The sequence below is a fragment of the Marmota monax genome, unplaced genomic scaffold, assembly GCF_021218885.2.
Source record: "Marmota monax isolate L192 unplaced genomic scaffold, Marmota_monax_Labrador192_F-V1.1 WCK01_AAM20220418_F8-fsc00069, whole genome shotgun sequence".
Classification (NCBI taxonomy): domain Eukaryota; kingdom Metazoa; phylum Chordata; class Mammalia; order Rodentia; family Sciuridae; genus Marmota; species Marmota monax.
The window spans coordinates 6691244-6714105 of record NW_026695243.1 but is presented as its reverse complement, the minus strand read 5'-3'; the positions used below and the strand labels follow the sequence as shown (position 1 = coordinate 6714105).

General features: G+C 39.6%; 1 protein-coding gene across 2 annotated transcripts in view; it reads left to right on the top strand.

Moving 5' to 3' along the window:
• The window catches only part of Reck (reversion inducing cysteine rich protein with kazal motifs), a 78924-nt gene extending 74310 nt beyond the window's left edge, over positions 1-4614 (top strand). For both annotated transcript variants that reach the window (XM_046457402.2, XM_046457404.2), the window contains 4 exons: positions 3-213; positions 884-957; positions 1877-2032; positions 2960-4614. In XM_046457402.2, coding sequence (XP_046313358.1) covers positions 3-213; positions 884-957; positions 1877-2032; positions 2960-3184 — 666 coding nt within the window. In that variant the 3' untranslated portion in view covers positions 3185-4614. The remainder of the gene's footprint in view (positions 1-2; positions 214-883; positions 958-1876; positions 2033-2959) is intronic.
• The last annotated feature ends 18248 nt before the right edge of the window (positions 4615-22862 follow it).

The following is a 22862-nucleotide window of genomic DNA, read 5'->3' as shown; positions in this document are numbered from 1 at the left end:
AGCCCTTCTGCAGAGCCACAGAGCCCATCTGTGGGCACAACGGTGAGACCTATAGCAGCATGTGTGCTGCCTACTCAGATCGTGTGGCAGTGGATTACTATGGGCCCTGCCAGGCTGTTGGGGTCCTCTCAGAGTATAGTTCTGTCGCCGAGTGTGCTGCAGTGAAGTGTCCTTCGCTCTCTGCAACTGGGTGCAAACCCATCATCCCACCCGGTAGGCTGGCAACGTTTGGGGTGGGCAGGGTACAATTGAGAAAACTTACTTATCTGCCTCTAGAGAGTGAGCCACTTAGAAGATATTTGACTGATTAAATTTTTTCAAAAATTAGGAAGAAACTCATAGGCTTTTTAGACACATCACACTGGGTTAACCTTAAAAGTTATGTGTTACCTTAGAGATCATCTATCTGGTCCAGTGATTTCAAAATAATAGGCAGCTTTTCTCAAGTGAAATCTTATACCAAACACCAAAACACAAACATCTGTTGTATTTTGTTATAAAATTAGGGTTACTAGTTTAAATGCATAGTGTTTACTTATCATAAAGTTAGTGAACAATTAAGAGAGGAATAATCAAAGCAGTTTTTATGTACACAGACATTTGAAATTGAGAAATCAGAAGAGAGTTATTGTCTTAGATGGACCTTAGTATCTGATTTAATTGGTTTAATTGCATATAATCAGAAAAGTCTGGTTTCATACAGACTATTGTAAGCAGTCAATTTTTTTAAACAAGTTATAAGACCTCAAGTTGGTTGGGAAACACAGCAGTCATCAGGAAGCATAGCTGGAGCCCAGAATGAAGTGTTGGTCACTTCACGAACCATTTTTTTTTTAATTTGAAATTTTAATTCTGAATTCATGCAAAATGGTTTCTATTACAGGCGCTTGTTGCCCATTATGTGCTGGAATGTTAAGAGTTTTATTTGACAAAGAAAAACTGGACACTATTGCTAAGGTAAATTACTTTAGGTATCAGGTACTATTGCAAACTTATTGCTAAATCTCTCAAGAATAGAATTTATTGTCCCCATTTATAGATGAAGAAACTATCCTCAAAAAAGAGACTTTCCAGGCTGGGGATGTGGCTCAAGTGGTAGCACGCTCGCCTGGCATACGTGCGGCCTGGGTTCGATCCTCAGCACCACATACAAACGAAGATGTTATGTCTGCCGAAAACTAAAAAATAAATATTAAAATAAAAAAAGAGAGAGAGAGAGACTTTCCTAGGGTTGTTCAGCTAATAATTACTGGAATGAGGGTTTATGCCCAGACTGGCTGCCTCCCAACCTGTGCCTCTTCCCTCCACACCCAACCATGCACATTGGTCAACTAAGTCTTTTTTAGAAAAGGTCCCCCACTGGCACAATGACCTTGGTAGGGGCTCAAAATACCCAGGTCAAGATACCTAGATGATTTTAAGGTCACCTCCCTTCACACCAGCACCCCTTCCTCCTAGGGACTTTCCAGAACCCACCACCTTCCCTGGATAGTTTGGCCCCTTTCTGTTTTGTGTGCCATCTCTTTTTGCTCCCTTTTGTGGAGACGGCTCCAGAAATGTAGTAGCCAACACTTGCTACTACCTAGAGAATTCTTCCATTTTGGTTAAAATATCTTTACAGGAAGGCTTTATGTGCCTGAAGACTCTAACTCAGAACAGTTACTTTTTTAAAAAGCACTTCTGGTGAGTATTTATCTTGGCCACGAAAACCCAATTGTAATGAACTCTGAAGATTTGTTCAGCAGAGTCTTTTTGGGGCCTGGCACCTGGGGGTTCCTTGGTCAAAGAGTCTCCTCAGCTGGCAGCTAAAGCAAGTGATCCAGGCAGTGTTAGGGAATTCTTATTTTCAGGAGATAGAAATGTTTTCTCTTTCTAGGTAACAAACAAAAAGCCAATAACAGTTCTGGAGATACTTCAGAAAATCCGCATGCACGTGTCTGTCCCACAGTGTGATGTATTTGGATACTTCAGCATCGAGTCTGAAATTGTGATCCTCATCATTCCTGTCGATCATTATCCAAAAGCTTTGCAGGTGGGGCTGAGACACATTGTACAGCCATCGTTTCACTTTCAAGTTTGGTGGACTTGAGAGGGGAGGCACAAACCAGGATCAGGGAAGGACCATGGGTGAAGAAATGAAGGTGTCTGAGGAGTTTGGAAGGGCAGGAAGGAGAAAAACAAGGCAGTCTCTGATGACTGAATGTTTTCCAGGTGGCTGAGGCCTAGTACACAAGTGGTAGTGCAATTCAAAGGAGACAGGGGAGGGGAGAAGTCAAGGTACAGTGATTCAGAGTGTGCAAAGATGGACAGAGTCTGTGAAATCATAGATTCCAATCCACCCATTGCATCAAGGCAGCTGCAGCCCAGGGAGGAAGGGGCTGGCACAGGTCATGCAGTGACAAAGCCAAAATGGACTCCAGTCTCCTAAGGGATGCGCTTCTGCTGTTGAGGACGATCCATGTAGATTTGGTCTTATGGGTCCTGGTTTTTCTTCCTCACAATCTAGAAGCGTGTGGAACCTTACTCACATAAGCTCAAGTTTTAGTAATGAGGGCTCCGATGATGGGGGCAAATGCCAGCAGATTGTGAACCATCATCATTATTATTCTCATTGAGTTGAATTATTTTCAGCTCATATTTAAAGAAGAGTTAAAAGTGCATTCTCATGACTACATTGAATAATTTGGAAACTCAGTGAAAAGCATCATGGAAAAATGAAAACAATCTTTTAATTAGGGCAGTGGCATTATGGATCATTTCTTTTCCGATTTCCATTCATGCTCTTATATTTATGTAATAAATAAAGACTAAAACAAAATGTTGCTTGGCCTAAGAAGGCAGAAAGAAAGCAAACACCCTTGGAGGTCACACTTCTTTGGAGATTATGGACTTTGCCTGACTGGACCTTTGCACATAATCTGTGGTTTGATATTGAAAGGGTTTTATTTTCCCCTTGCAGATTGAAGCCTGCAATAAGGAAGCAGAGAAGATCGAATCCCTTATCAACTCTGACAGCCCCACTCTGGCATCCCACGTCCCTCTCTCTGCCCTCATCATCTCCCAGGTGCAGGTCTCCAACAGCCTGCCCTCAGCCAGCATCAGGGCCAGGTCTCCCTGCCACTCCTTCCTCCTCCTCCTCCTCAGCCTGGGCCTTGCCTTGCACTTGCCCTGGAAACATCACTGACTGCCCACAAAAGATGCAAAGGGTTCCTTGACCCAACTTTCCTACCTTGTGAAAGACATTCATTCAGGACTGCTGGTCGGTAGTTGAATAATGGCCAAGTAAAAGCACATGTCACCTCTTTTCACCACACAGTATTTTTTTTAATCTGCCAATATTAGTAGGGTTTTTTTTATTGTTTTTATAAATACTTTCAAATACTAATGAAAGAGAATGCTCTCTCTGGTGGATCACTGCCTCATGACTTATATTTTGCTCAGTAGATGGGTCCCCACTCTAAAGCAGATTTAACATCACTGGTAAATAAGATGCTCACTTTTTAGAAAGAGAATTTACTTCACTGTCAGGCTCATATCTCAGAAACTTCATTTCAGAGTTCCTTTAAGTATGAAGGTTGCCATTGTGTATGTTTTTGTTTACAAATACCTATTCTAGAAGCTGGGAAGTCCAGTGAAGAACCACTGCTATTAGTATGAAATATAGAGCTTTGAAATTATCATGTAAATCATCAGATAGATTTAAGCTAATTTATAGAAATTTAATTCGGGACCCCATCTATTGTGCTAAGCAAAAGCAAGCTGACCAAATGACTCTCATATAATTAAAATGTTGTAAGTAACAGTATTAGTAGTCACTAATTTGTGCCCCTGACTTTTGTGAAAGAGATAACTTACATCTCATCAGAGCATCTCACATCATGCAATTTTTACATTAACCAGATATATGTTCTTCTGTATTCATGGAATTAAATTTAGAGTTTTTAAGCATCAATCTTTAAACCAATTGCTGCTACTTATATGATTGCCAAAAAGTGAAATAATTAGTAATTCTTGTAAATAATACATGATTTTTCTATTTTATTATGAAGAAGGTGAATAGCCATATTTGTAAAATGACAATCATGTGTGTTAACCCAGTACTTTCCGTTCAGGAAGACACATTTGCTTTTTGTGATGTGCACAATGTAGATAAATATTCTGTCTGACTTTCTTTTTTGATATATAGAAGTATAAAGAATTGTGGTTTATATATTTAAAAATGTCAAGCTGAGTATTAAAATGTTTGCATGTTGTCTCAGAAATTGGATTCTTTGAATGTGTTTCACAGTTTGAAATAAGCTATTCAATGTAATACTTCTTGTTGGAATGCACCTGAGCTTAGATTTTTACATGAAGTATTTTTTCAGTATTATATGTACCCTCTGAAACATATAGGGACATGCTTATTATACCAAAATGTTGTTGAAAAGTGGGCACTTAAAGTTTTCAGAATATCTCAATGTTGATGTAGCATGTTTGTTGCAATTGCTCATTTCTGTATAAATGTCTTCAATGCAATATACTAGAAAGCTTTTCTATTTTAATAAAAATAATTTTATATGATTATGTGTATTTCCAAGTAATGTGTACATTCAAATGAAACTATTGATCACCTTGGGTGAGCTGTGTCTTTACTCTGGAATAAGAAGCCATGGCATGTTATTATCCTAATCTAAGGGTCCCTGGACAGCAACGCAGCTAGAACAAATGGACTCATGCATGGCCCAAGGACAGATAGCAGCAGAGCCAGGTCCAGAGACCCCAGCTTTAGGCCTCAGGACAGAGAGAGCTCAGGCCTTCTGAGACCTGGGAACAGACAAGGTAGTTCTACTTCCCACTTCCCTGGGCCTGATGTGTCAGCTCCAGGGCACATTCTGAGACAGAGAAGACTCTGTAATATGGGAATGCAGGGTCTACTGATGAGGACCTGAGAGGTAATATCAATCAACTTAGGCTAAGTCCCCAGAAACCTTAATGGCTTACAACCACAGAAGCTTCTGTGCTGTTCTCACTACTTGTCCACTGTGGGTCAGCTGCAGCTCTTCTCAACCCTCTCTTCACTCCAGGACCCATTCCAGTGTTCTCACAAAAGGGAGAAAAGAGACAGAACACAAGCTGACTCTGAAGTCTACTCAGAAGTGACACTGTCATTCCTGCCTACATTTTACTGGTTAAAGAAAGGAACAGGGCTGCTCCTGAATTCCAAGGATGGAGATGTAAAATCTTCCCCTAGTGTCTGTGTGTGTTGTGGGCAAGAGCAATGAGTATTTTGGATAACACAGTCTACCACAGAGGTCCTTCCTCATCAGGTGGGACAACGGCCAGACCTGAGGAAATTTTTTTATTAGAAAAACAGTAGAAGTTTCATGGTCTGAAAAGAAAATTAGGGAGCTGCAAAGGGATTTGGCCTTGGGGTCTGTGGGGATATCTCAAGGGGGAGAAAGATCTAAAGTTTCTGGTAGCATAATCATGAATGAGAACTCCAAAAATGGTGATAGGAGAAAGAAGCCCAGGACAGGTCGGGGGGATAATGTTCTTCAATTTCTGGCTGCCATGGACACCAGGCTGCCTCTGGGACAGACTATGAATGGCTTCCCAGCACCAGAGCAGGTGGAGCCCCTCCTGGATGGCTCTCCAGCAGAAGACTTGAGATCCATGAGAGAGAAGTGGAACTATAGGGAAAGACATTGGGGAACATGTACCCTGTGAGTGTGCCAGGGGCTAGCACAGGGAAGGCCTGGGGGCCCAGGAGAAGAGTTCTGCAGAAGGAAGACAATTCAGAGGGTGAGGTCACTGCGTGAAAGTGAGTTCAGTCTTCTACAAACTCGGGTAATAAAACCAAGTCCACAGAACTCTAAGCACAGTGTTCTGAGCAAGAAGAAAGGAGACAAGAGCCACAGTGACTTCTCTTTGCCACTTGTGCCTTTTATATATAAGAAAAATATTTCTCAGAAATTCATCCACATTTATTCCTTGTACCTCCGTGGCCAGGACTGAGTTGTACTCCCACCTCTAGAACAGTCCCTGGCCCAGGGGAATAGGATGGCCATGCCACGTCTGGCTTAGTCCAAGAACTGTGTACACTGCTGCCCAAACCAAGGCAGGGTTCAGAAGGGCAAGTATGGAAGGCAAAATGCCGTTGCACTGTCCACCAACAGCTTTTGCTTCAATGTGAGTCTTCTTGCAGTTTTTACTTGCTAGAGTATAAATTTGGAAACAACTCGTTTTTCCTGAATGTACCATGTGGACCCATTTCCCAGCAGGGAGTAGAACCCCCACAACACCCTCTCCTGGATTCCAAAACTTTATTCCTAACCTCCAGTTATTTAAACAACCTCACTTCATTTCTCAGATCTCTCTCCTGATTATTTTTAAAGTTTCAACCCCATATTCAGTGTGAACACCCTTTCTGCCTCCCCTAGCCTAGGCTAGATGAGTGACTGCTCAGAGCAGAAGGGGTGAGAGGTATGACCTCCATGCCCCCAACAGAGGCAAGCCTCACCTCTCAAGGGGTCAGTGAGCTTGGCATGATGTCACTGTTGGCATTGTTCATAGACAGTTGGGAAGCCTTTTGGGTGTTTTGTTTGTTTTGTGGTGCTTAGGATTGAACCCAGGACACCTCTCACACATGCTAGGAAAGCACCCTACCACTGAGGCATATCCACAACCCTCATGAGGACATTTTCAATATAAGTTGTGGGGCATTTGTTTGTTCCTGGGAAGAATATTGTCAACCAAGAAAGAGTTGCTGAGTGGCACTTCCCCTAGTTACGGTTCACCTTAGAGTAGGTAATCTAACTGCACACACAACATGCCATGCGAAACATAAGGAAGTGGAGTTAGACTCTAACAAGGGAGAAGACAGAAGGCTTCTAACAGAAGGTTTGATTTGAGCTGGGCCTTCTGGAAATCAGGAGGCTCTGCCAGATGACTTTGAGCAAAGGCAGAAAGCAGGAGGAAGAGCTTGAGTATGGGAATGGGAGAGTCCGGTTCTGTGCCGGTAGGACAGCAGAGCTGACACATTGGGAGGGGAGGTGTGAGGCAGATCAGCTGTGCTAGGCTCGAATGCTACACCAGAGTGGCAGCCAACGCCTCTGCCCTTACCCTTCCAGCTGCACTGACCAGCTGGATAACACTGATGTGCTGGGTGTGCCCATCAACTTCACCTACTGGTCTGTGTATTAGTTAAGTCAACACTTCTTTTACATCCTGGGTTCTATTAAGGAAACACAAACTGCACCAGGGTGGGGGCCAGGCTTCCCCTGGGCCAGTCCCTCCCTGTAGGATTCAACCGGGTCTGTTTCAGCTCGACCATGGGAGGAGAATTAAACCCACCAGGATTTTAATGGTCTTGACATAAAATCCAATATTATTCTCCTTCATTTGACTGAAGTCTTCTCCTCCAGCACTGGGCTGGTGGAGTGAAGCCTACACGCTCTCCTGGAGAGTGCTCCATTTCTCAAAGAGACAGGAGACCCTTCTCCAGGAGGCTTCCTCCCTCTCTCCCAGCTGCAAAGAGGCCTGTGTTGTGCACTTTGCCAGCTGAGAGGAAGGGAAGGCAGAGGGATCAGAGGGATGGCTCCTAGGGACAGTCCTTCCCTAGTCCACCAATCTTGGGGCTGAGGTTGGATTTCCACTGTATACACAGAAACAGGCCCTGAGGGCAGAAGCCATACGCCAAGGCAGGGCAAAGCCACAGCTGGAGGCCAGGTCTGGCCTTCCCTAGCACAAGGAAGCTTCTTAGAGGTAGAGTCATGCAAGACAAGATCAAGAGGGCAGTGCCAGGCAGCAAGCAAAGCAGGTCAACTGAGGTCAGACAGGCGAGATGAGTCGAGAGAGACAGGTTCAAGGAGCAACAGGAATCATAAAAGCAACTGCCACAGTCTTCCAGAGCTTTCTAGAGCTGTTTACACAGTGCCTGATGTATACAGATGGCAAATGCCAGACCCAGGTTGAGTTATATTCTGGAGCTGAGTCTTGGCAATTAAGCTGTTGGGGATGAGTGGAAGGCGGGAGCACCTCATGTGCTCCCCATCTTCCATTCTTCCAAAACAAAGTTCACTGTATTGTTTTTCTATAATAATGGCATATACACATTCCCCCGCAAACACCTGGAAACATAAACAAAGGGAAAAGCCTCACACCTTCCTCTCTCTGCCTCTACCAGACATTCAGCCATCTCTGTACATGGGTCTTTCTGTAATCCGGAGAGGGTCCCTCCTCTGTCCACATTGGCAGAGGAGGTGGCTACCTCACTGCCCCTAAGAGGAGAAGTTCAGGGAAGCTTAGTTTCATATTTGGGACACTGTCTGCTGATGGGTCCTTCCTAATCTGACGGTTCACATGCAGAAACCCCACCTTGGTCAGAATCCTACCAGGTAATCAGGTGACATTCTTTTATCCTAAGGACCACCTTCTTGTCTTTCCCAGTCTCCCACTGAACTCTGTAGCAGGTGTGAGCAGTTGCTTTACAAATAGGCAGGTAAGCATTTATATAGGTCGGGGTCCCCACAGGAAAACAGAAAGCCCAACCAGGTTGGGATGAATTTGAGGAAGAGTTGGTAAAGGGATTATTCACAAAGGAGTGGGCCGATGGGTGTGGAGAAACCACAGGGATGGGCAGCACATGAGAGGTAACAGTGGGGCTGTGAACTCCCCCAAGCCCGACCCAGTGGGGTGAGGGGACTAGCAGAACCCCAAGAGAGGGAAGCTGCGTGGAGAAAGTAACCCAAGACGAGGGGCCCTGTGGAGTAGCTCTGTAGGTCAGCTTGGGAACAGAGACAGGGCTGAGTTGATTTAGGGAAGAAAGTGGAGCAAAAAGAAGATATACCACACAGCAGGTGAGGGCAGTGCCAAGGGGTAAGGTAAGACATGATCTAGCTCCTCATTCCTCGCACCACCTTCCATGGGAGAAGCACTGAACTACTTCCTTCCTGACCTCTCGTCCACTCCATTCCTCTCTGTCTTCCCCTCTTAGCCCTTCTTTAAGCCCACATGTTCCAGTGCATGCTCCAGTGCATGCTCCATCCAGCTCAGCTTCTAGACACTTCCCCATCCCTCTGCAACCTTAAAAGGAGTCGGGGCTCTCTCCTCCCAAGCCACACAAATACTGGCACCCAGGGTAGAGTGCTTGAGGCTGTGGCAGAACTACATTCATGCTCCTCTGCCGGTTCTATAAAGTTTCCTGTGCCCAGTTTTGACTGGTTCTAAAGTGAAGGTCTGGGCTTTGGCCACAGGAGTGGGGGGAAGGTGGTGGCTCTGGATTCAGATCGAGCTCACCTTCTGCATCAGCAAGGAGCTGCCAAGAGCAAGCACACCCTGTCACAGTAAGTAGGCATCTCCTTCCTCCAACAACCCAGCCTGGTGGCGTGCGAGGAAGGCAGGCATCTTAAGAAAATGAATGTGGTCATGTGTGTAAGGGAGGAGGTCTATACTGGGTGATTTTAAAATTGGTTGTTGCTGTTGTCAATGTTTCCCCCATGGCCTGCTCCAACTGGTTACTGATACTGTGCAAAAAAAAAAACCTTTGGATTTTTAAAAATACTTTTCATGGACCTGGATGTCATTTATTTTTTTTTCCATTTGTTTCATATATTTTATTAGGCTTTTCCAGGAATAAGCCATGGGGTGGGAGGGGTGGGGCGGGGAAGGTGCTCTTCCTTTTCCAAAGTGGTAAGAAACCTTTCATCTCTCTTTGTTGTTCTAGTATTGATTAGAAGTCCCAGAACTGAAGAATAACAGTGAGAAGAGCAAAAAAACCTCATGCTCTGAATTTTTAAAAATTTGTCCTAATTAGTTGTACATGACAGTAGAATGCACTTTGATACATCATACATAAATGGAATATAACTTCTCATTCTCTGGTTGTACATGATGTAGAGTCACACAGGTCGCGTAGTCATATGTGAACATAGGGTAATAATGGTGTTCTGGATTTTAATGGGATTGTCTTTGCTGTTTTCCTGTTAAGCCTGGCATAGTTGATTTAAACACTAAGTGTCGCCCATTGGTATCATTATTTATCCTTAGTTTCAAGAGTTTTCTCTTTATTTGCTGAGGGGAAAATTAGAGATTTTGTCTTGTTTTTTTCTCCTGTGCTGGGATGGAATCCAGTTCCTCAAGCATACTAGACAAGCGCTTTACCACTGAGCTATATCCCCGGCCCTAGAATTTTTTTAAATCAGTAAGAGATGTTGAATTTTATCAAGCATATTTTCAGCACCCATTTACATTATATTTTCCTTTAGCTTGTTAATGTTATAAATTGTAAATGTATTTTTTAATATTAAACCATCCTTATATCCTTGAAGTAAGTTTTATTTAGGCATCCTGCATTAGTTTCTCGATGTACGACTATGATTCAAATTTGCTGATATTTATTTAGAATTTTGATGTTGATATTCATAGATGATGTTACTGATAGTATTTTTTTAATTTGTTATATTGTTCAGGTTTTGCAATTAGAATAATTCTAGCTTGTTACAGTTTCCATGCTTTAGGACATGTTAATACAGTTGGTCTTCCATCTCCATAGGTTCCCCATCCATGGATTCAATCAACACTGGATAAAAAATATTTGAGAAAAAAAAAAAAACTAAACACATACAGAATTTTCCTTGTCATTATTTCTTAAATAATACATTATAAAAACATTTACATAGCTTTTACATCATATGAGGTTTATAAGTATCTAGAGATGATTTAAAGTACACAGGAACATGGGCCCAGATTATTTGCGAATACTATGCCATTTTATATAAGAGACTTGAGCATCTACAGATTTTGGTATTAATGAGGGGTTTTTCAGGAATCAATGCCTTGCAGATACCTAGGGAAAACTATAGTACCAGAATCATCTGTCTCTCAAAGATCTGATGGAACTAGCTTGAAAATATCTGGGCTCAGCTCCATGTGGGCAAGTGACGATATTTTTATTTTTTTTCTCCATAGCTATATTGATTCATTTAGATTTCTCCTGCTTTCTTGTCCCCCTCTCCTTAAACACTAGTCATTTTTATTTTCCCAGAAAAGTACCCAATAAAGAAAAACTACTAGTGGGAAGTCATCAGTATTATCTTTCTGAACACTTCTTAAAAGAGATTGCCTCCCTCTTTGTATTCCTTTTGCAGTAGTAGGGATTGAACCCAAATCCTTGTGTACCAAGCTACATCCTCAGCCCTTTTAATTGTTTATTTTGAGACAGAGTCTCACTAAGTCACTGTGGCAGACCTCAAACTTGTGATCCTTCTGCCTCCGCCTCCCAAGAAGCTGGGATTACTGGCATAGGCTATCATACCTGGCTGTCTCCTCTTTCTTTTACTGAAATGGTACATTGGAGTTTTGTCTCCTTAAAAAATAAAAATGGCTCAGGATGTAGCTTCGTGGTAATGTGCCCCTGGGTTCAATTCCTAGTACCAAAATAAATAAATAAATAAATAAATAAAATTTGAGATGGGGTCTCCCTAAATTGCTAGGCTGGCTCACTACATTATAATCCTCCTGCTCAGACTCTTGAGTGGCTGGGATTACAGGTTTGTGCCACCAGGCCCAGCTTCCAATTTTTTATTGAGTTGATTTTGTAGAGATATATCTATTGAATATGTCTTCCAATTCTAGGATGTATTTCACAAATCTGCTCTTTTTCTCTTTTCTAATATATAATTTTCTGTTTTTATCTGTATCAATTTTTAAAAAATATTTTCATTGTAGATGGACACAATACATTTATTTTATTATTTATTTGTTTTTATGTTGTGCTGAAGATTAAATCCAGTGCCTCAATCGTGCTATGCAAGTGCTCTACCACTGAGCCACAGCCCCAGCATCTCTATGTCATTTTCTTTTCTCAGTTACCTTTTAAATGTCTCATGGAAATTTTCAAACCTATGAAAATTTTGAAATGAAAATCTACATACTCACCATCTGGATTCTACAAATAAAGTTTCATATATTTGCTTTTATTGATCCACCTATCCTTCTATCTAGCTTTCTTATTTTTATATTTCAGAGTAAGTCTAATTGACTTTTTATGCATTTCAAATAAGTTGCAAACATCAGTACATTTTTACCCCTAAACACTTCAGCATTCATTCAATATTTCTCTGTTTCTTTCCTTTCATTTGTTTTTCATTGCTTGTCTAGCTCCTTTATTTCAACACTTGATTTATTTATTTTTCTCTTTTTAAACAATATGTTACTATTTAAAATTTATTGACCATCTATCATGTTTGAGGCCATATTAGGGGAATGTTTGCTAAAAATCGGGGAGCCTTCTCTCTCTAGGCCCCAAATTACAGAATAGATTACAAATCAATGTAAGGTTCAGAATTCTAAAATCAGATATCCGTATAAAGGTATATTTTCATTATGTTTATTCATTTTCAAATTAAGAAAGTATTCAGTAATATTAAGTCATTTTCTATACTTTTTTCTTAGCCCTTTGATGGTGAATCTTCTCTCCTTACTGGTTTTAATGCTCTGGTCAGAGTCAGATAAGAGTCTTAAGAAGAAGGCAGAATAAGAGGTTCCTCTACATTGTCACAGCCTGGGCAATATTTCTTTTTCATACCTTCCTACTTTTCTTTTGTTTATCGAAGATTGCCAGACAGATCATCTAACTACATTTTTCTTTCTTATTTGCAGCAACAGAGATGAATTTGGTCTATACATTTATAGGAATAGTACATTATAAATCATCATGTGAAATCTAGCAAATACTTTATGCTGTGTTGTACTTCACACCTATTATCTCCTGGGACTAAAACAACTTGAACTTTATATATCATGCTCCTTTTGACAGTTTCTACTGGAAAGATTGTTGTATGACAAATAACCAAAGTAGGGCGCAGTGGTGCACACCTGTAATCCCGGAGCTCAGGAGGTTGAGACAGGAGGATCGCGAGTTCAAAGCCAGCCTCAGCAACTTATCGAGTCACTAAGCAACTCAGTGAGACCCTTTCTCTAAATAAAATACAAAATAGGACAAGGGATGTAGCTCAGTGGTCAAGTGCCCCTGAGCTCAATTCCCGGTGAAGGAAGGAAGGAAGGAAGGAAGGAAGACCAAATAAACCAAGAAAGGTTCTTGGCCCACTTACTCAAGATTGTCCAGGGATACCTGTCATATAAGCAGAGTCCCAAGTACTTTAAATAAATTATCTCATGGAATTCTCACAGCCTCTCTATGAGGCAAATAGTATCATCAATACCAATTACAATTGATGCTAGTAAGGCTCCACCTTTTCTGTACTGAATGGATGAAAGGTTGTGACCAGATGTTCAGAAAAACCCAACCCTGTATTTCCTCCCTCAAAGAGTAGCTAACAAAGATTTTCTTCCTTTCTGTATGTTCTCTTCACATTCTTGTTTCTTTTGCTGTGCAGAAGCTTTTAAATTTGATGTCATCCCATTTATTAACCCTTGGTATCATTTCCTGATCTTCAGGGGTCCTATTGAGAAAGTTGTTGCCTGAGTCTATATGCTGGAGTATTGACTCTATGTTTTCCTCTAGGAGTTGCATAGTTTCTGTTCTAATTCCTAGGTCTTGGGTTCATTGTGAGCTGATTTTTGTGCAGAGTGAGAGAAAAGGGTCTAGTTTTAATCTTCTACAGATGGATAACTAGTTTTCCCAGTATTATATGTTAAAGTAAGTTATCTTTCTCCCATGTATGTTTCTGCCACCTTTGTCAAGGACCAGATGACTGTGGGTTTGTCTCTATGTCTTCTATTCTTCACCACTGGTATATGCATCTGTTTTTCTGCCAATACCATGCAGTTTTTGTTACTATAGATCTGTAATATAATTTGAAGTCAAGTATTGTGATACCTCTATCATTGCTTTTTGGCTTAAAATTGCTTTGGCTATTCTGGATCTTTGATTTTTCTAATGAATTTTAGGACTGAATTTTCTTGTTCTGTAAAGAATGTCATTTTGATGGGTAATTGCATTGAATCTGTATATTGCTTTTGGTAATATGGCCATTTTAATAATATTAATTCTGCCTATCCATGAACATGGGAAGTCTTTTCATCTTTGGAGGTCTTCTTTAATTTCTTTCTTTAACATTCTATAGTTTTCATTATAGAGCTCTTTCACCTCCTTGGTTAGATTTATTCCTACATATTTATTTTTTTAAGCTATTGTGAATGGAATTGTTTTCCTGATTTCTTTTAGAGCAAATTCATTGTTGGTATATAGGAAAGCTATTGATTTTTGCATGTTGATTTTTTTAACTTGACACTTTGCCAAACTTGTTTATCAGCTCTAACGATCTTTGGGTGGAATTTCTTCCCCCTAGGTATAGGATTATACCATCTGCAACAGTGATCCTTCGTCTTCTTCCTTTCCAATTTTTATCCTTTTTATTTTCTTCTCTTACCCAATTGCTTTGGCTAGAATTTCTAGCTCTATATTAATTAGGAGTGGTAAAAGTGTATATCCTTGTCTTGTCTCAGATTTTAAAGGAAGTGCTTTCAGTTTTTCTCCATTTACTATAAGGTTGGCTTTGGATTTTTCATACATAGCCTTTATGATACTAAAGTTAGTTCCTTCTATCCCTAGTTTCTTCAATGTTTTTTATCATGAATGCCAACTATTATGGTTTGGATGTGAAGTGTTCCCCAAAAGTTCATGTGTGGGACAATACAAGAAGGTTTAGAGGAGAATGACTGAGTTATGAGAGCCTTAACCCAATCACTAAATTATTCCCCTGGTGGTGACTGAATGGTAACTGAATGCAGGTAGGGTATGGCTGGAGGAGAAAGGTATTGGGGGCATGGCTTTGCGGGGGGGCATATATTTTGTATTTGGCAAGTAGAGTCTCTCTCTGCTTCCTGATCACCATGTGAGCAGCTTCCCTCTGCCATACTTTTCCACCATGGTGTTCTGCCTCCCCTCAAGCCCCAAGAAATGAAGCCTGCTATTCATGAACTGAGATCTCTGAAACCATGATCCCTCAAATCTTTCCTCCTCTACAATTGTTCTGGTCAGGACTTTTAGTCACAGCAGTGAAAAAACCTGACTAGAACACCAAACCTGTATTTCCTCTAGGAGCACAGGTTCACCAAGTTGACACAGGTGGTTAATAGCAAAGCAAAGACATCTGGAGCCCAGACCTAACTCAAAGCCTATATTCATATTTATCATACTATATATTTTACTCCAGTTATAGCTTTGGCTGCATCCCATGTATTTTCTAACAGCCATAATAAAGAAAACATAACAGAATAAAGTAAGGAGATTATTCTGCCAAGATTTTTCTTTCCCTTGTCTTTCTAATAGACATTGCCTTCAATCCATCAGCTATTACCATGAATTTCTATCCCACTCCACCTCTCAAAAAATATCTATAAATCAAGAGCCAAATCCTGAGGGTCTTAGGCATAGTTTGTATTATAAACCATAGTTTGGGAAAGAATTCATAATGATGTTAGGAGCCGAGTCATGGGCTGTAACACATTTTGGGGAAATGATAAAAGAAAGAAAAATCCCCTCTCTGAAAAGAAAAATATGGTAGCTATTTGCTGGATTTGGGCTGTTCAGCACTTGGCAAAAATCTCTATTTGAGTATAAAAGATCCTGTGCTGGGGCAGGGAACAGGCATTTCCTCAATTTTCTTTCGGGAAGCTTGCCTGTGGGCAGTGACCAAGACTCAAACAGATACTCCTGCCCAAGAACCTAAGTCTGATGAAACTTATTCAAAGGTGTGGAGAAGAGCTAGGAAATATTCCAAGTTGCTTGAATATTTATCCCAAAGAAACTCAAGTAGTGTGACTGAGTTTCTTTGAATATATAAGTTTAAGTTATCCACCAGCAGCAGAATTTGGGTTTACCTTTTCACACATCAAAATTGTGACTGCAACATATTACATATGTGAAAATATATGGTAATTTGCTTAGGACCTCACTAAAGCCAGCCGAGGCTGGCTTTGAACTTGTGATGCTCCTGCCTCAGCCCCCCAAATTGCTGGAATTGTAGGCATGAACCACTGCACCTGGCTAAAGGGTAATTTCAACTGCATCTTGTTTAACCTTAAGAAATCTTCTAAGTAGTACTATCTTCATATTACAAAAGAGGAAATAGACATGGGGAAGCTTAAGCCCTTGGATTAGAGGCAGAGGGCAGCAGAGCTGGGACTTGGATGTGGCCACCATGGACTTGAGCCCTTCACTCTTAACCATTACCAACTATTCAAGTTGTTGTTCGTTTCTAAGCATCTGTTTTAATTTTGCTTTTCAGTGTTCTAGGAGGGATTTGAATTTTTTTGTAGATGATTTAAACTTTTCCAGTTCATCTTTTGTTATAAAGTTTTATTATTTTTTATTTTTATTGCATTGTGTTCAGAAAACTTGACTGAATTTACTCTACTTTCAGGAGTTCATTATGATTTACACTCAGACCTAACATTTGTTACATCTGTATTCATTCCACGTAAATTTTTTTTAAAAGTTATCAAATTTAACAGACTTAAACATAAATTAAAAGGCAGATATTATCAGACTAGATAAAAAAGAAAGTCCTGGCTATACGTCCTGTCAACAGAAGCTGCCATGTTTAAGATAAAGAAAAAAGTTAACAGTTGAAGTATAGAACAGGGACAAACATATCTGCAGAGCTAATTATGTGTTAGGACCTATTCTAACAACTTACATGTATTAGCTCATTTATATTCTATCAACCACCCTATGAGGGAGACACACTACTATCCCCTTTACAGAGAAGGAAACTGAGTCAAGTTTGAACTTTTCCAAGTTCATACATACACTGGTCATATGGCGTTCGAATTTTTATATTTTACAGAGCATTGAGTTACAAGGAATTTAGCATAAACAATGTTACAATAAAACAAAAAGCATACACACACTGCACCCTGCTCAAAATACCTAACCTTCAAAACACATCAAAATAAAGCTCTATGCCTATAAAGCTCTATTCTACAAAACATAAAAGAAAATTTTTATTTTTCTGTGTAAAACAGTGGTCTTCTGGGCCTGGATTGTAGCTCAGTAGTATTTACCTGGCATGTGTGAGGCACTGGGTTCAATCCCCAGCATCACATAAAAATAAACAAATAAATAAAGGTATTGTGTCCATCTACAACTAAAAAAAAAAAAAAAATCTTTAAAAAAAAATAAAGTCTTCCAGGGCTGGGGATGTGGCTCAAGCGGTAGCGGCTTGCCTGGCATGTGTGCGGCCCGGGTTCGATCCTCAGCACCACATATAAACAAAGATGTTGTGTCCGCCGAAAACTAAAAAAATAAATAAATATTAAAATTCTCTCTCTCTCTCTGTCTCTCTCTCTTTCTCTCTCTTTAAAAAAAATAATAAAAAAAAAATAAAGTCTTCCAAATTTGTGGAAGTAAGAAAAAAAGTTGAAGGATAGAAACTAGTTGGACCCACAAATACTAACTGGAAAAAGGCAGAAATGATTATATTAATATCAGATAAGTAGATTTCACAGGAAGGAATATTACCAAAGATAGCATCCTTTCATAATAATAAAATAGCCAATTTATCAGGATTATATAAGAATCATAAATGTTTATTATATTCCAAATAAAAAGTTTAAAGTACATGAAGCAAATTTTATACATAATTGTAGACAGATTTTTAATTATACTGAAGATCTCAGTATCTCTGGTTTTTTTAAAAATATTTTTTAGTTGTAGATGGACACAATAGCTTTATTTATTTATCTTTATGCGGTGCTAAGGATTGAACCCAGTGCCTTACCACTGAGCTACACCCCCAGCCCTCTCTCTGTTTTTGATAAAACAAGCAGACAGAAAATCAGTAAGGATATAAAAGACTTGAACAACACTATCAATAAACTTTATGTAACAGGCATTTATGGATCATTCTACCCAATAACAACAAAGCACGTAATCTTTTCAAGTGTACTGAGAATATTTACCAAGATAGCCCACATCCTGGACCATAAAACAATTCTCAGTAAATGGAGAAAAGCTGAAGCCACACAAAGTATATTCTCTGTCCTCAATAGGATTAAAGTGGGAATCAATGACAGGAACATATGGGGGGAAATTTCCAAACATTTGGAAATTAAGTAATATTTTTAAATAATTCTTAAAGAATAAATCATGAGGGAAACTAGAAATTATTTTGAATGGAATGAAAATAAAAACAATATTGTTGTCATTAAGCTCAAGATGGGCACAGAAGGTAATTTACAGAACTAAATATTTACATTAGAAAAGAAAAAAGGCTTCAAATCAGTAACCCAAGCTCCACCTCAAGAAACCAGAAAAATACCAAATGAAACCAAAGGTAAGTAGAAGGAGGAAATAAAAGATAAAAAAGAGAAATAGTAAATGAGAAAACAATAGAGAAAATCAATGAAATAGAAGGTTAGTTCTCTCAGAGATCAATAGTAAAGCTAATTCTTGTTAATGGTGGTGAAGTTCAAAAACATTGCTGGGGGCACTGGGGTTGTGGCTCAGTGGTAGAGCACTTGCCTAGCCTGCGTGAGGCACTTTGTTCGATCCCCAGCACCACATAAGCAAATTAAATAAACAAAATAAAGGTATTGTGTCCATCTACAACTAAAAAATAAATAAATTTTTAAAAAAAGCAAACCGTTGCTGGGAACTCTGAATTAGTTGGTACTAAACCATTGCTAGTTTCCTGTGAGCATCTGGTCACGACTTTCCTTCAATCAATCTAAACATAACTCTGTTTTATGTGTATTTCTATTTAAAAAAAAAACCATATTTAATATGTCTTGTTGATTCATTAAATTGGACTCATGGCCTGAATGAAGCTTTTCTCATTAAAACATTTTCTCTCTAAGGCATAATCATAATCTTCTTGCATTTTGAAATACTTAAATTGCATTTCCAGACTATATTTGGGAGCCATTTTAAAGAGCAAAATCACCAAGAAAAAGCACACACACACACACAAAAAAAAAACAAACATGGCACTAAGTAGACTGTGGAAAGAAGGCCGAGCATTGCCTTGATTGACCTCAGCTGGGCACTAGCATGTTGTGCAACTCAACTTTTTCACCACTCTGCCCAGAGCTGTGAATGATCATTAAGCACTACATGTATTAATTTGGGGGTTACAAATAAATCTTAGTGAATAGGCAATTCATAAAAGAAATTGGCAAATAATGAAAATCATCTATATTGGTAAAATTCTGATGTTGCTAATATAAGAAATAATAAGAGGATAACACCATAGATCACACAGGCAATTTAAAAACTACCAAGAAAGTTTTATAAACAAATTTATTCCTATAAATTTGACTACTAAGATGAGCAAAATAGGCAAATTCCTTAAAATATACAAGCTACCAATGCTCATTTAAGACGTACATAATCTGGATGGTTCTATATCTATTCATAATATTAAATTTGTAGTTCAAAATTCCCCCCCCCCCAAAAAAAAAAACCAACAAAACAAACACCTCTTTGAATAGAAGGCTTCATTGTTGATTTATAGCAAATATTTAAGAATAATACAAATTCTACACAAACTCTTTTAGAAAATAGACGACCCTTTTCAATTTATTTTGTAATGCCAGCATCACTCTGATGCCCAAATCTGAAAAAAAAAAAAAAAAAAAAAAAAATATATATATATATATATATATATATATATATATATATATAGTAAGAAAAAAACTGTCAGGCATGGTAATGTGCACAGCTGTAATTCCAGGGACTCAGGAGGCTGGGGCAAGAGGATTGTAAGTTCAAGGGCAGCCCTGGCAACTTGATGAGACCCTGTCTCAAAAACAAACAAACAAAAAAGATAAAAAGGGCTGGAGATGTGGCTCAGTGGTAGAGCACCTCTGAGTTCAATCCCCAGTAACAACAATAACAATAAAGGGGCTGGTGTTGTGGCTCAGTGGTAGAGTGCTAGCCTAGCATGCACGAGGCACTGGGTTCAATCCTCACCACATAAATGTAAAATGATATTGTGTCCACCTAAAACTTAAGAATAAATATTCTTAAAAAAAAAACAATAACAATAAAAATAAATAAATAAAAAGCTAACTGCAGACCAATATCCCATAAAACATGGCAAGAGAAATTAAAGATTAAAAAATGAACTGAAAGATATACCATCCTGATAGATCAGAAAACTCAATATCATTGAGGTCAATTCTCCCCAAGTTTAATTACACATTTAATGCAATCCACATCAAAATCCCAACAAACTTTTTTGTTTTATTTTCCAGGAACTAGACTAGGGATGTAGCTCAGTGGTAGAGCACTTGCCAAGCATTCACAAGGCCTTGAGTTTGATTCCTGGCACTAAAAAAGGAAAAAAAAAAAATGTAATTGACAAGCTGACTCTAAAATTCATATCGAACAAAAGACTTAAATAAAACAACTTCTGGGAGAAAAAAAAGTAAGAGGATTTATACTACCTTATTTCAAAATTTGTTGTAGGGGCTGGAGTTGTAGCTCAGTGGAAGAGTGCTTTTCTAGCATGTGTGAGGCACTGGGCTCAATTCTCAGCACCACATATAAATAAATTAAAGGTCCATCGACAACTAAAAAAAATTTTTTAAAAATTTGTTATAAAGCTATAGTAATCTAGACAGTGTGGTACTGGTATAAGAATACATATGTAGATAATGGAACAGAATAGAGAGCCCACAGATAGATAGCCACCTGGAAAAGAAAAATCTTTTGAAGAAATGATACTGGAATAGTCAGTGCCAAATAGAAAAGAAAAAAAGAAGAAAAAAAGAAGAAAGGAGAGAGAACCACAACCACACTATGCCACAATAAAATAAGAATAAAAGAGCTTGAATTAAATGTAAAAACTAAAAGTCAAACTTCCTGAAGAAAACAGGAAATTTTTCATGATCTTTTTTCCGGGGTGAGGGGGGGGGGCGCGGCGGTGCTGGTGATGGAACCCAAGACCTTTAACATGTTAGGCAAGTTCTGTACTGCTGAGCTACATCCCTAGCTCAATTTTCATGATTTTGGAATAGGAAAGGAGTTCTGTTTTTGTTTTTGTTTTTGTTGCTAGGAAATGAACTCAGGGGTTTCCCCAGGCTCAGCATATGCTGTACCCCTGAGCTATATCAGCCCAGAAGTTATTTTCTCTTATTCTGTTTTCTTTTGTAGTCAGTGTTTCTACTGGGGATTGAACCCAGGGGTGCCCTACCACTGAACTACATCCCCAGACTTGTTAATGTTTTAAAAATTTGACATAGGATCTCATTAAGTTGCCCAGGATGGCCTCAAACTTGACAATCCTCCTGCCTCAGCCTCCTGAGTAGCTGGGATTATGGGAGAGTGCCACCATGCTGGGCCAGGCATTCTTAAATAAGACATAAACACAACAAAAATTCATAAATTGGGTGACTCGCTCTTCTTTGTGTCTGACCTTATTGTTTGTTGCTTATCTCTGTCTGCTCACTGGGGCAGTACCTCCCCTCTAACCAGCCCATGGCTCTTGGTAGGGGCCAGCTAGGCCATACCCTCACTTCATTCAGCACTAGGCCTGCTGCTAAGGTCAGCTCAAAGAGCCCACAGCATCCCACCCCACACAGACTCCAGAGATACCACTGAGTTAAGAATTTGACCCTGTCTTCTCACCTCCATGACTCACCTCTGAACAGTGAGTGAGTGACTGAGGCCTGGTAGTCCCAGATGGGCTACCCCTCTGCGTGCAGTAAGTGGCTCCTCTAGTCTCAGCAGTCTCTACTCTTGACCTTGAAGTTCAGGGTATACCGAAACAGCTTTCTAAAGATTCTGGAGGCCATTTTGACACAGGTGAGTTCTCAGGGAGAGAGAAAAAGAGACTCAGTAGATGGAGACCCTTAGATAAACGAAACCTCCAGCTGTGCTTGCAACACATCAACAAGGACAAAAACATAATCAATTTAATGTCACCAGATTCAAAGACTTACTCAATGTGCCCACAAATGATTTGTGGCTAGACTGCTTAACCAAAAAGAAACACCCCGAGCCCCAAATATCAAATGATTATTGTTGTGCTTTAGATCTGCAGAGTCCCCCAAAAGCTCTTGTGTGAGAGAATGCAAGAAAGTTTAGAGCAGAAATGATGGGGTATAGAGGTTTAACCAAATCAGTGTATTAATCCCCTAATAAGGATTAACAGTGGTGACTGTCGGCGTGTTGGGTATGGCTGAAGGAAGTGGGTCATTGGGGGTGTGCCTTTTATATTTTGTGAACTGAGCTTAATTTCTTTCTGCTTCCTGTTCCATGTCTTGAGCTGCTTTCCTCCACCACACTCTTCCTCCTTACCCTGAGCCCTGAGGAATAAAGCTATCTTATATAGACTGAGACCTCTGAAATTGTGAGCCCCCAAGTAAACTTTTCCTCCTTTAGTTTTTCTAATCAGGTCTTTTGGTCACAGCAGTGAAAAAGCTAACTAAAACAGTTATCATGGGATTTGATTTTCAAAAAAGCTTGCCTTGGAAGCTGCGTGTTTCTTCCTGTGAAAATCATGTATATAATCAATGAGTTCAACCCTGTGTGTCACTTGCCTTCTCTGAGAAGCCAGGGATGCCCACATTCTGCTTTTGGGAGGTATATACCTTGCTCTCCTTAAATAAATCTTTGTTGCATCTTGCTATTGATCTATCCTGGAATTCTTTTCAACAAGAAAAGTCAAGACCCTGCCCAGGCTGAGTTGAGGTCCCATTCTCTTTGGAGGGACCTCCTTGGACCCCTGACCAATGACATTCTGATGATTTCAATGGGGATTTGTTGGCAAATGGAAGAGGGAATTAAACATATCAAATGATTATTGTTATGCTTTAGATCTGCAGTGTCCCCCAAAAGCTCATGTGTCAGAGAATGCAAGAAAGTTTAGAGCAGAAATGATTGGGTATAGAGGTTTAACCAAATCAGT